We start from the raw sequence: 13085 nt of genomic DNA, 5'->3' as shown, positions 1-13085 counted from the left end.
CCTCAGCTGTAGAATGAGAACCACACGCTGGCCTTCAGGCTGGAGCCACAGGGAGGTGCCCTCGGGATGTCCCCAGCTGTCACATGCCTCCTGCTCCCACGCTCCCCACGACACGGCCCGGCTACGGGGACTTCCTCCCACTCCACAGACAGCCCGGGGCACGGGGAGTCCCGGACGAGGTGGCCCCATGCATGGAGGCAGCGCCAGGAACGGGGAGAGGGCGGGGGTCCCCGGCACCTGCCTCCTGCGCGGGGGCGGCGAGAATTAATTAGAGTGCTTTGTGAAGCACTTGGAAGCCGTGAAGGCCCACAGCTCTGAGCAGCGTCTTATAAATATTACGGTTTTATTTATAGACGGCGGAGGGGGCGGGGGAGCCCGGGGATTCAGGTTTTGCCAGCTCAAACACCTTGCAGTACTCCTGTTTGACTTACGTCCCGCTGGCGCCAGGAAGCCTCGGGCGGGAGGCGTCTGCAAAGACAGGGCCTCGTTATCCTCCCAGCCCTGAGTGTGGGGCGGAGGGGCCGGCACAGGGAGGGGAGGCTGCCAGGAGCGCAGAGGCAGCTGGGCCGGGCCAGGCGCTGGGGATCCCCAGGAAAACCCTCGGGGCTGACCCCACACCGCAGCCAAGCACATGCCTGGGAGGGGGGCTCAATGCCCAGCATAACCGGGGTCCCCGGCGTGCGGAAGAGGGACACCCTGGACCTGCCTGGGGCTGGGCAGGAAGCCTCGGGGTTGGGGGCACCTGGGGGCGGGAACCCCAGGTCTGCTGCCTCCCCGGTTCAAAGCTCTGCCAACCGGCCGGGCCCTTCCTCCATCCCTTCCCCCTGCAATCTGCCTGCCCACCCCCCACAGCAGGCAAGAGTGGATTTCACTAGAAGGCTCTGGCCCAGCCGCCTCTCCTTAGGGCCAGAGGGCGGTGCCTCTGCCCGAGGTCACATGGCCAGTTACGTCTCTCAAGCTCAGAGGACGCGTCCCTCTGTCCCCCAGGGGACTCAGTCCAGGACAAGATATCTGCACATGAGAATGATCACCCTGTGCACACACTCTCCAACCCCACGACCGGCCCCACAAGGTGCTGCCACCCGCCAGGTTCCTCCCAGCAAGCCCTTGAAGGGAGCCTCGCTGACATGCTGTGCATGGGAGAGGAGCTGGAGGCTCGGAGAGGCAAAGCCCCACGCCGTGTTGACAGGGAGGCTGGGACCCAGCTGGAGCCCCTTCTCCACCAGACGTGGGGCTCCACGTGCCTGTGCACACACCCCAGTCCTGCAGAGTCAGAGACGGGGTACAGGAAGCACAGGGAGGCAGGAAGGGAAGGGGAGAGGCTTCCTGAGGGAGGAAGAAGGGACCAGAGAGGGCCCGAGACACCCCGGCTGGGGGCCATGTCACCAGCGTCAGACTGGGGAGCCCTGAGCGCAGGGCCGGCCTCCCTCATCAGACCCGGAGCGCCAGGCTCTGCCACCGCACGCTCCAGCAGAGGCCCAGGCTCGGCCAGGGGAAGGCTGGCCTGTGTGGCATTTCCCACCTGGGCCCCCCAGTGACCGGGAATGCTGCGGAACAAGTCCCTGGTGGCTGCTTGTGTGCGAAGGCCCTGGCCATCGCCCGACACGAGATGCTATCAGCCTATCAGCGGCGGTATCCCTCATTAGGCCAGCAGGAGGTGGGGTCCTCGCCGGCCCTCCCTGCGGTCCGCAGCGGGGGTGCCAGCCACGGGGCGCTCCCTCCCAGCGCTGCAATGCGCTGGAGCGTGCAGTGGCAGGGCCTGGCGCTCTGGGTCTGATGAGGGCTCAGGCCAGCCCAAGGAGCAGACAACTCACATCCTATGTGCTCCTGGACAAGGCTGGGGTGGTACCCAGGTTCCCAGTCCCCTCAGGACAGCCACCCTGCCCCAACCCATGCAGCCAACAGCCCCACCACCTCCCGGGGGGCCTCTCTGCAGGTCAGCCACTGCACCTGGCCCCTTGAGAGGGGGCCTGCCCCCGACCCCTCAGAGCCACTCATCCTGGAGACCACTGAGTTCCCTGCACAGCCGGCACCGAGGCCACACCAAGGCCACTGGTCACTCCTCCCAAGGGCAAGGCCATGGCCTGGGCCTCACAGGCACAGGAGACACAACAGGCTGTCACCTTGCTGCGAGCCACGCCCCAACGAGCGCGGGTAACGGGCACTGCCACCCACGCGAGGCCAGAGCCCACCGGCAGGAGGCCCGGCCCTCCTCCTGCACCCTGGGTTCTCGGGCCTGCACAGAGCCACCCTCCACAGCCGGGGGGAGGGTTCTGCGTGGTGCTCCAGCAGGAGGGAGCTCTGCTGGAGAGTCCTCACGGCCTGCTTGTGACTATAAACCCAGCAGGAGGCCGGGGAAGGCGGGTCCCGATGCAATCAGGCACTTATCTGATGGCCCATAAATCAGGTCTCAAGGGCCGTGCTGCCTCGGGAATGCGCCCAAGGCTGCAGATTTATGCACCAGATGGGAGAACGTGGGCGACGCAGCTCTGGACCAAACGGGAGCAGCCCGGGCCCCACGGTGCTGGCTCTGAGGCCTCCCCGAGCTCCCCTCGTCCCTGGGTCTCCATCTGGGACGTGTGCGGACAGCATCGCAGCACCACGGGTGAGTGAGAGTGTGCATGACGAGGACAGGGTGCCCAAAGAGACCCCGGACACAGCAGGAGCTCCTAACAGCCGCTGTAACAAGACCCAGTCACCTAGTCACTGGTGAGCACCAGGGGAGGGCCCGGGCCCGGTGACTCCCCAGCCCTGAGACTGTGGCTCCTTGGGGCCACAGGCAGCTGGAGTCTGCTGACGCCCAGGCTCACAGGTGGACAGGCTGAGGGGGCTTTAAGAAGGAGGCAGCACTTACTGGACAGTCTTGAGGACCGGCAGAGGGCACTGCCTGCGGCCCCGCAGGGTGCCACAGCTGCTGACAGTCTCAGCTCCTGCACACACTGTCCCCTCCAGCCGGGCACATGGTCTGCTGAACACTCTTCAGGTGTCAGCTGGACACCCGCCCACTCGAGCCTTGCCTGGCGCCCATGGCTGGGCCAGGCACCTCCTCTGGGCTCCCACAGTTCCCTGGGCTTCTCCAAGCCAGCAATGACCACAGCTGGGGGCCGGCCTGTCTGACAGTCACTTTGAATGGACGGAGGCCCACAGCTGGCCGCTGTGTGCCCAGCGCTCGGCATGGGGCCAGGCACCAGGGGCGGTGAGCTCAGCGAGTGAGTGATCCCAGGCACGAATCCAGGCTCACTGCGCAGTGGTGACCTCGAGGGGGCCTGGAGCCTCGAGCTGCATGGCAGGGCCCCGCCTCTGGCCAGGCTCCACGCCTGGTGCACACTGATCCCCTGCCCACCACGTGCTTGCCCCGCCCAAGTTTCCACCCTTCAGGAGCAACGTTGCACTCACCACCGCCAGCCAGCCCACCCTGACTGCATGGGGTGGACAGAGGGACCAGGTCTGGGTACATGCCTCCCCCAGCCAGGCCCACGCTTCTTCTGCCCCTCTCTGGCCTAAAGGAACAAAGTCTACACCGGAAACCAGAAGTTCAGGTTCCAGGCTGGCACATGACTGTGGACAAGCCCTGGACCCTCTAGACCTGTTTCTCCAACTGCGCAAAGAAGCATGGGCCAAGCTCTCTAAATAAACATGCGCCCAGATCAGAAGGCCTGGTGGGCGGATGCCCATTCGGCCCAGGGCCGCCCCTCAGCTCACAGGAGGCTCCCCTCTGTGGGGTCCACAGACCCACTGCCCCTCGCCGGGGGCTGCCGCCCAGCCCCAGCCCCACCCCCACCAACATTGCACTCCACACGCGCTCACAGCCTCAAGGAGGAAATCCTGCAGGACCGTGTGGCCTTGCTAAAGTTTCAATTTCTCGACAACAACAATTGATTGGTGCTGAAGAGCAAAAAAAAAAAAAAAAAAGAATGAAATGGGATGAAATCTGCAGCCCGGGGACCCCACCAGGAGACAGTGGGAGAGAGGCAGGCAGACACGAGCCACGTGCGGACCACGGGAGCAGCCACAGTGCAGAACAGACCACACGGATCCTAACCCCAGATGGCACCTCCCAACCCCACGAGGCCCCGGGAACGAGACTCAGAGATGCGGCCCATCCCAGACCCCAGGGTGGACACAGACCAAAACCTAGAGAAGACACCCAGAACACAGGAGCCATCAAACCTGCAGAGGGGGAGAAAGAGACCCCCCAGACAGCAAGGGGAAGCAAGGAGCCCCCTCTGGGCTTCCACGCTGCCTGCCCCCACCCACCCCTAATAAACGTCCTCAATGAAATGGGCTCACAAACCCGAGCCCGAGAGGCCCACGGCCCGTCCCTCTACTGTGAGGACCTGGGGTCACCAGGCACTCTCAACCAGGCTCACAAGAGCATGCAGAGCATGGGATGGCCCGGCACCCAACAGGCTTGGGGACATCCTGATGGACGTCCTGATGGTCTTATTAGAGTTCCCTGCCCTCCCACCCCTGAATCAGCACTGTCCCCTCCAGGACGTGACCGTCTCCTCACCCAGCAGAGCACCAGGCCCCAGGTGCACCCACTCTCCTGGGCTGGCTGCCTCCGGTGACCCCCTACCCCCCATCTCCAACCTCGGCCCTTGATGTGTTTCTGCCTCTCCACCTTCCAGAGCCCACGCACTTAGCCGGGGCCCACTACGACCTTGAAGAGGCCTTGACCAATGCCTGTCCCCAGCAGGGCCGGGAGCAGCCCGCAGGCAGGACCAAAGTTGTGTCTCCTCTAACCCAGAGCCTGATATACAGCAGACACTCAGTAAAGACATGGTGGGTGAGCCCACAGCCCAGGGGACAGGCTGCCAGCACTGCGGCAGCTCCTCTGGTGGGAGAGCACGCCCCGTCATCAAAGGTTCGCAAACGCGACGGCCACCACTGGAGGTCTGCACAGCTGCCGAGTCTAGGGCTGGACCCTGTGCTCCAGGAACCTGGGCCACGAGGGGGCCTGTGGGAGGCGGCCCCGCCCACTCATCCACGGCCCGCCTCCCCGCCTCCCGCCTCGCGCCCCACGGCCGCCCGCCCCCCCCTCCCCGCCTCCCCACCTCGCGCCCCGCGGCCGCCCGGCCCACCTTCCCGCTTCATGCCCATGGCCAGGCACTTCTGGTAGCGGCAGTACTGGCAGCGGTTGCGCTGCCGCTTGTCGATCAGGCAGTCCTTGTTGTCCCGGCAGGTGTAGCTCAGGTCCTTGCGCACCGTCCGCTTGAAGAAGCCCTTGCAGCCCTCGCAGCTGTACACCCCGTAGTGCTTGCCTGTGGGCGGCGGGCAGGCGGCGTGAGGGCCCGCGCCCACGCGCAGCAGGGGCTCCGCGCCGCGCCCCCGGGGCCCTCGTTCCCTCCCCGGGGGCTGGCGGGCGCAGCGGCGGGATGCGAGGGGCCGCGCCCACGCGCACCGCCTCCTCCGGAAGCCCCCGGCCCTCCTTGCCACTCACCGTCTCCCCGACGGCAAAGCACCAGGCGGGCCGGGGTGGGCGGCCCGGGGGGCCCCGCCCCGCCCGCGCCCGCGGGCCGGCAGCCCCACTGCGCCATGGCGCCTCACCTGAGGAGCGGTCCCCGCAGATGGCACAGATGTGCTTGGTGAAGGACGCCATGTTCCCTGAGGGGTGGGCCGGGACTTTGAGGACACCGTTGAGGCCCAGCGGGGGCTTTATGTCCTCGCTGCTGCTGACGGGGTTCATGGGGGAGCTGAGCTGAGGAGGGGAAACCGCGGTCAGCCCTGGGGGCCAGAAGGTGCTGCCACACCCCCACTGTACAGAGAGAGAAACTGAAGCTCAGAGAGGGGCCCTGTCCACCCCAGGCCCCACGGAGGGGCAGCTGGGTGCTCAGCCTGTGAGCACGCCAGGCTGGCGGCGGCTGTCCCGCCCTCGGAGCCCCACCCTCCCACCGCAACAGGGAGTGAAAAAGACCTCGAGAGGCCCCTGCTCATACCTGCATCCCTCACCCACCTAAGTAAGAACTGCCTGCCGTTACTGGGTGCTCCCTCCACAGGCCAGCAAGAGCTCCGGGACCCCCTGGGGAGGCAGGCGCTTTGGGGACCCCCAGCCCACAGGTGGGCACCGAGTCTGGTCGCAGTGAGGAGGGAGGAGAGGGTGTCCACCCCAGCAGGACACACAGCCTCAGCAGGCAGGGTAGGGGTCAAAGATCACACGACCCAAGGAGAGAGGGAGGAGACACCAACCCCTACACGCACACGCATGCACACATACACACGCACATACACGCGCACACACATACACACACACATACACATACACGCGCACACACATACACGCACACATACACTCACATACAGGCGCACACATGCACACGCACATGCAAGCACACACATACACACGCACGCGCACACATACTCGCAGGCACACACACGTACACACACATACACACACGCACACACATACACACACACACACACACACACATGCCCTCCACCCCTCCCGCCATCCTGATGCTGCGCCAGGAGGAAGCATGGGAAACTCACCCGTCACCCTGGCAACAGCGGCCGCGGCTGCAGTGACACAGCGGTTTTGGTTCCGCTGCGCCCACCCCAGCTCTCCCATCAGTGCCAAGGGCCCGGAGGTGCTTCCCGCTGCGCCCTGCGAGCCAGCCGGTCTACGCTGGGGCCAGGACCCCAGCCAGGCAGCCCCCAGCACCCCCGCTCTGCAAAGCCCTGGCAAAGGCGGAAGTCGGGCTGTGTGATGTCTGTGGATGGACAGCGGCTGTCGTGCTGGGCCCCCGTGCACAAGGGAGCCTCACCCCCTTCCTTCCCCGCAGCCCCCAGCTCCCATTCTCCTTTCTCATGGGACAGGAGGAGTTGGGTGCTCAAAGCACACAAAACACAAACCATCCCAAAGGCTGTTTCCCACTAGCCTCAGCACCTGGCAAGTGCTGGGTTCCTCCTCCGCCCAGGTGGGCCCCGGGGGGTCTCTGAGGATGCTTAACCCCACGGGACTCGGGGGGCTGCCAGGAGGCCAGCCCCTGCAGCTGGGGGCTGTCAGGACTCAGGAGGTGGGGTGAAAGTGTCCAGGGGACCCCACTGCAGAACAGGGCACCCTATGTGTCAACTGAGAGTACCCCCGTGCAGCGTCTGCAGGCTTCAGAGACATTTCACTAATAAGAGAGCAGACTACGCAGGGCGCTGGCTGTTTGCTAAGTGCTACTGGGAACGGCTGTGCCCGGGCCTCTTGCCGCGTTGGAAGCCCCCAGTGAGCGGGCAGAGCTGCACTCCCCTTTCCGGAGTGGACGCGGAGGCTCAGGGAGGTCGGGCTGAGGGCACACAGCCGCGAAGTGGCCAAGCAGGTATGAGCTCAGGCCCCTGAGAGCTGTAAGCACTGAGGGGTCCCTGTACGCTTCAGAAGGGGCGCCCGGGGCCCCAGAGGACTGGCCGGCCCAGAGCCACTGGGTGATCCCGTCCACCTGGCTATTCACTGAGTGCCCACCAGGCGCCCAGAGGCCCCGGAGAACACGCCCTGCGTGGCCTGCGGAGCTCGCTGGCAGGTGGGAAGGGGACAGCCACAGCTTGTCCCAGGGACTCTGACTCCTCCACTCCCTGGGTGGCTTTGGATAAATGATCTAATCACTGAGTTTCCTTGTGTGAAAACTAGAATAACACGAGGCCTCCGTCTGAGGGCTGCCGTCAGGATAACGGAGCGATTCGTGGGCAGCGCTGACAGCAGAGCTAACGAACCCAAACCAGCCTCTGCGTTAGCGCTCGGGCCTCCGGGGGACGCCGCCAGGCCAGCTGGGCCTGGACAATGGAAGCCGGTGTCCCAGGCAGAGAGGCCACCGGAACGATCGTTTGGAGGTGGGGGAACCAAACGACTGCTGGGAAAAGGGCAGGAAATCGATGCAGCCCGGGGTGGAGGGTCTGCAGCAGGGGCCAAGGCAGCCACCGAGGACACGTGAGCAGGCGGCCAGGGCTGGACACTGGGCACGAGGCCCCTCTCAGGCTGTTGGAGCCCGACCACAACTCCACGCAGCTGGGTCTGCTGGGCGGCACCGAGGAGAGGAACTGGGGCATTTCCCCTTTCTATGGGTGCCCAAATCATCCGGGTGGGTGAGGGCCACCTGTCCTGTCTCCCAGCCCCCACGGGCAGGCCCTTGGGACTGGCACCTGCCTGGGTAAATTGAGGCAGGGCCGCAGCACTGAGGACGGCCAGCCAGACTGCATCAGGAAGGAGACACAGGAAGGATGGACGGAGCGTTAGTCAGTCAGGCTCATGGCCAAGCTGGCTCCCAGGCCGTGTGCCAAGGGCATCCCTGCTCCCCCCTACCCTGGGCTCAGGCGTTCTTCCCATGGGCACAGCAATCAGCCCTAGGAGGCCTTGCACATGTGGGAAGATGGAGACTGGGCGGCAGCCGCACCCTCAGCCCAGGCCTCCGGCCACCATGTCACTTCTCTGCCTCAACTGGTAGGCGTCCTGGCACGGCCACAACCTCGAGGATACAGGGGTGTGGGGGCCTTCTCCCTCCCCAGCCCCAAGCTGACAGGCCTCAGGCCGGGTTCACAGCTCCCAGGACAGAGCATGGGGGCCTCATCCTGCCAGGAGAGCACCCCTCCCAGTGTGCTCCCAGCACCCCACAGATGGGGGATGGCTCCCCTCCTGTGCTCCACCTTGGGCTCCAACATCTCCTTCTGGAGCCTGCAGACCACGGCGCGGCAAGGGTGGGGGCTCATTCCGTTTCCCCTTTCATATCCTTGGCATTTATTTCAGTTCCCGTGGAGCCTGCGGGACCAACTGAAATAACCACCCGCCTCCATCAGTGCCCCCCAGGTCTCCTGCCTGTCTCTTCCACACCCAGCCTAAGTTGGGGGCCATCACCCATGGTTGGAACTGGGGTGGGAGGCCCTTGGCTTCACTGGCCTCCATCTGCCCATCAAGGCAGCGGGAAACCCTGTGAAGTGCACGTGGCCTCGCAGACGCCCCATCACGGAGGCCCCATGCTGCGATGTCCACCACGGGGAGCAGGCAGGACCCACACAGGTCCTGCCCGGGGGAGGCTGGCCAGGTTGGTGCCAGGCACTGCGGGCGGGCTCGGGGACGCAGTGGGGAATGCTGCCTGGGCTGATGCGGGGAGAGACACGGGGCCACTTGGGCAACAGCGCCCATGGTCTGGCCTGATTCTGCCTGGTCCCTCTCCCCCACCCACCGTGTCCACTTCCCTGTTGGGCAGGGTCAGGTGGAGAGGACTCAGGGATGTCGACAGCCCTCCTGCGTGGATGCGAAGGCCGAGCAGCAGGCCCTCTCCGACGACAGCAGAAGTCAGGGATCCTCGCTGGTTCCGGCACCGTGACTTCGCGGTTGTGGTTTGGAGGCGGGGGTGGGGGCGTGCTCCCCTTGAACTCCACCCACATTTTCATGAACATGGGGAACCCCAAGCTTTGAAGACACACTGTGAAGCCTAGGAGCTGAAGTCAGCTCCCAGGCAAGGAGCTCTGGGGGCCAGGGGTGGAGGCAGGGGTTGAAGAGACCGAGACCTCCCCAGGAATGGTGGCCAGAGGCCAAGCACAGGGCTCAGACCACCGCCACACTAACTGGGCCTAACTGATAAACGAAAAGACCAGATGGCCGGTGACCAGCAGGGCAGGGGTGAACATCCGGCACCCCTCACCCTGGCTTCAACAAGCTCCTACTGTGTGCCAGGAGCCTCACTGTGTGCAGGAAGGAGGTGGTCCCGCAAACCCCTGAATCCCCAGCACCGCCCCACCCCTGCCCCCAGACAGGCTAACAGTGCCAAGGGGCACCAGGCACCCCCAAGGTTTGGGGGCATCACGGCCACCCTCGGCCCTGTGTCCCTGCACACTCAGGCTCATACACGTGCCCTTGGGGCATGCAGGGTGGGCATCAGGCCTCGGTGCCAGCAAGGAGCCTCCTGGGGCTCTGAGAGCCAGCAGGTGCCGCCACTGTCCCGGTTCCCAGGGGACAGGTGCACGCCCAGTCTGCACCTGTCCTCTCACCAAGTGTCGTCATACAGCCAGCAAGAACGGGGGTGTGGAGGCTGTGCTAAAAACAACACGGCCAGGCCCTGAAGGCAGCCGAGACCCCCTCAGGCCAACACCTCAGGCCTTCGGCCTGCTTCTGGAAGGCTAGGTGACAGGAGGGGGCACCCAAAGCCCCAGCTCTTCTGTACCCATCCTCCAGGGACAAAGGGGCTGACAAGGTCACCCTGGAAGAGCCGGTGAGATCTTCCACCAAAACCAGCTCAGGACAGGCCCAGCCGATGGGCAGCGAGCTGACCCCAGACCTCAGTGGCGCCCCCATCCTCCTGGGCCGGGGGTGGGGTGGGCTGCCCTGGGGGCGGCCTGGCCCAAAAGCAGCAGGGAGTGCCCAGGACACAATGCCCCGACTAGCTGTGTGGCTTTGGACGGTGGGGCCTGCCCCAGAGTGCCCTCTCTGGAGGGCTGTCCTGCAACCTCACGGAGGTGGTGCACCTGAGCTCTCCACCACGGGGCCCTGTCCTACTCGGGGGACCCTCCTCTATGGAACCCAAACTTGAATGACACTCCAGGCAAAGGGGTCCCTCGTATTTCAGGACGGACAGTCTGAGCCCCAGACAGAAGCAGCACCCCCAGGATTCAAGCAGCTCTCCCAGAAGTCTCACGAGGAATCCAGCAGGAACCCACCGGAGCTAGGACGGGAGATGCCCAGCCAGGGTCCTGGGAACTCAGGGCACCGCTGCAGGGGCTCGGGCGAGAGGCGCCCAGGGTGGGGAGGGTGGACCGGGCCTGCGGGTCCCCACAGCAAGACCTGGCTGAGTCAGGCCACCGGCGCCAGCTGCCCCCTTGCCCGGACACAACTCCAGGAGCAAACTGTTCAGAGAAGCCCCTGAGCACACATGACCACGGACCACAGAGAAGACCGCGGAGTCCAGGAGACGGTCTGAAGCCACAGCAGGACTTGGGCCTGGCACCCCGAGGAGGGACGTGTGTTCCCCAAGCCTGGGAGTCTGGGCAGGGAGCTCCAGACACCCAGCACGGGTGTGAGCGGAGACCAGGAGGGTGAGGGCCCGGGGCCAGGGAAGGGAGGGGCAGCTGAGAGGCCCGGGGCTCCAGGGAGGCGGGCTGAAGCCTGAGGACTGTGCAGACCCCACCCTACAGAGCTTGGTGGCACGGGGCAGGAGCCCCCCACCAAGGGGGCCTTGCTGGAACAGAGGGCCAGCAAGGGAGCTCAGCTGATGACCTCGGGGGCCGGAGTCAGCCAGACCTGGGCTCAGACCCAGGCTAAGGCCGCCTCTCTGAGACTGTGTCAGAGAGAGGTTGGAAGTGAGAGCACCTGCCTCCCCGGCCCCGCCCTCCAGTCCAGGCCCCGCCCACACTTACCTGCGGGCTCCCGGTGCCGAAACCCAGGGTGGGTGTGGTGGGCACCGACATGGAGTGGGGGCCCATGGGGGAGCTGATGACGGAGAAGGGCGGGCCCATGCCATTGATGGGGGAGCTCAGGGTGCTGATGGGCGAGTGCAGCTGCCCCGGTGCGCCGAGCGAGGAGCCGATGCCGGGCCCCAGGGAGGGGTGCAGCGAGGGGGCAGCCATGGAGCCGCGCCCTGTGGGGGAGCTGAGGGAGGAGGAGGTCACCTGGGTGGAGAAGTCTGCAAGACAAGAATCCACAGGAGGCCGGTCAGGAATCCACACCGACTAGCCTGCCACCCCTCAGGCCACAGCGGCCACACCAGGCCTTGGAAAGGCAAGAGACAGCCCTGGGCAGGGCCCCAGGCGCCCCCCCACCTGCTCCTCAGCCCCACTGACGCAAACTCACACCCAGAGCCCCCCGGCCCGGCTTTCAGGTTCAGGCTGGGCCCGAGGCAGGCGCAGGGAAAGCAGGCTGACGGCTGCTCTGAGACACCTATCTGGGCAGGGAGGCCAGGGCGCTGTCCCTGAACCTGCAACCCCACGGGGCCTGTCCACCTGGAATGCCTGGTGGCCGGGAGTTGCCAGCCCCCTGCCCATCCACTCGGAGGTCAAGGTGAGAGTCTGGGAACAGTAACAATAGCGAACGCTGACACCTCAGAGCGCCCACCACGCAGCGCAAGCAAGTCCACATCCTCACTGCAGCTCAACGCGCCGCACCAACAGGTACACGCCAGGCACTGCCGCTAACCCGCTTTACAGGTGGGGGCCGAGGCCCTCTGTTCTGCGGCTGCTTCGGGCAGGGCGGGCCGAGACACCAGACCCCCGGCCCCTCTGACTCAGGGGCCCCAGAGAGGTGCCACTTCCTGTGTGCCCAGGCCAGGCGGCGTGTGGCCCAGGGCAGGGAGCTTCGAGGTGGGTCTGGTGGAGGGGGCCCAGGAGTGTGCCAGGCCTGGAGGTAGGGAACCCACAGAGGCTGTGAAGGGAAGCTGGGCCCTCCCACAGACCAGCCTTTCATCTCTGGGACTTCAAAGCCCCAACATGTGCTAATTAGGCCTCCCTCCCCACCCTGAGAGCTCAGCAGGAAGCTTCCCCAGGAGGGAGGCTCTCAGGTGGCGAATCCACCGCCCCAGGGACCTAGCAGAACTGAAGGGAACTCAGAGAGGCCCAAACAAGGCAGTGGGAGCTGGAGCTGCAGGCCACAGCTGAGTCCAGCCTCTGCCCAGCAAGGGGCCGAGCAAGCCACACCCCCTCCCAGGCCTCAGCCTTCCCATCTTCAAAATGGCCTGTTGGGGCCCTTTCCCACCAGTCCTGCAGTGATCACACATGCTTCTGAGATGTCGAGTGGGCCACGGGTGCAATGGAGTGGCCTCTGTCCACGCACCAACAGGTCAGGGACATGCCCTACTGACACCACTCAACAGCCCCAGGATGACTTCGCTTGTCTGAACCTGGGAGTGGCCGTGCCCTGAGCATCCCCCAAGTGCCAGGCTCAGAGCAGGAAGAACCCTGTGTGTGCATCGCCCCCAGGTCCTCTCGTCGACACTGGTCAGTGGTGCAAGCTGGGTCTCAGACACACACCGTCACGCTGCAGGACACCGCTACCCACAGGGAGGGTTGCGACTCAAGCAGGCCTGACTCTGTCCAGCCAGAGCCGAGCTCTCCCCTCAAGAATCTGTCCGTGGAGGTGCTGGGCTGCGGCCAGCCCGTGGGGCGGGGCAGTCCCCACAGGA

At 65.4% G+C, this 13085-nt stretch overlaps 1 protein-coding gene across 4 annotated transcripts in view; it reads right to left on the bottom strand.

The window, feature by feature from the left end:
- The window catches only part of RXRA (retinoid X receptor alpha), a 95990-nt gene that overhangs the window by 16440 nt on the left and 66465 nt on the right, over nucleotides 1-13085 (bottom strand). For 3 of the 4 annotated variants that reach the window (XM_064490753.1, XM_064490754.1, XM_064490755.1), the window contains exons 2-4: nucleotides 11329-11594; nucleotides 5551-5701; nucleotides 5085-5264 (exon numbers count right to left, since the gene is read on the bottom strand). In XM_064490753.1, coding sequence (XP_064346823.1) covers nucleotides 5085-5264; nucleotides 5551-5701; nucleotides 11329-11594 — 597 coding nt within the window. Of the gene's footprint in view, nucleotides 1-5084; nucleotides 5265-5550; nucleotides 5702-6489; nucleotides 6724-11328; nucleotides 11595-13085 lie in introns of those variants that run through there. The other variant, XM_064490757.1, reaches the window with a different exon arrangement.

The sequence above is a fragment of the Camelus dromedarius genome, chromosome 10, assembly GCF_036321535.1.
Source record: "Camelus dromedarius isolate mCamDro1 chromosome 10, mCamDro1.pat, whole genome shotgun sequence".
Lineage (NCBI taxonomy): Eukaryota > Metazoa > Chordata > Mammalia > Artiodactyla > Camelidae > Camelus > Camelus dromedarius.
This window is presented reverse-complemented; position numbering and strand designations above follow the sequence as displayed.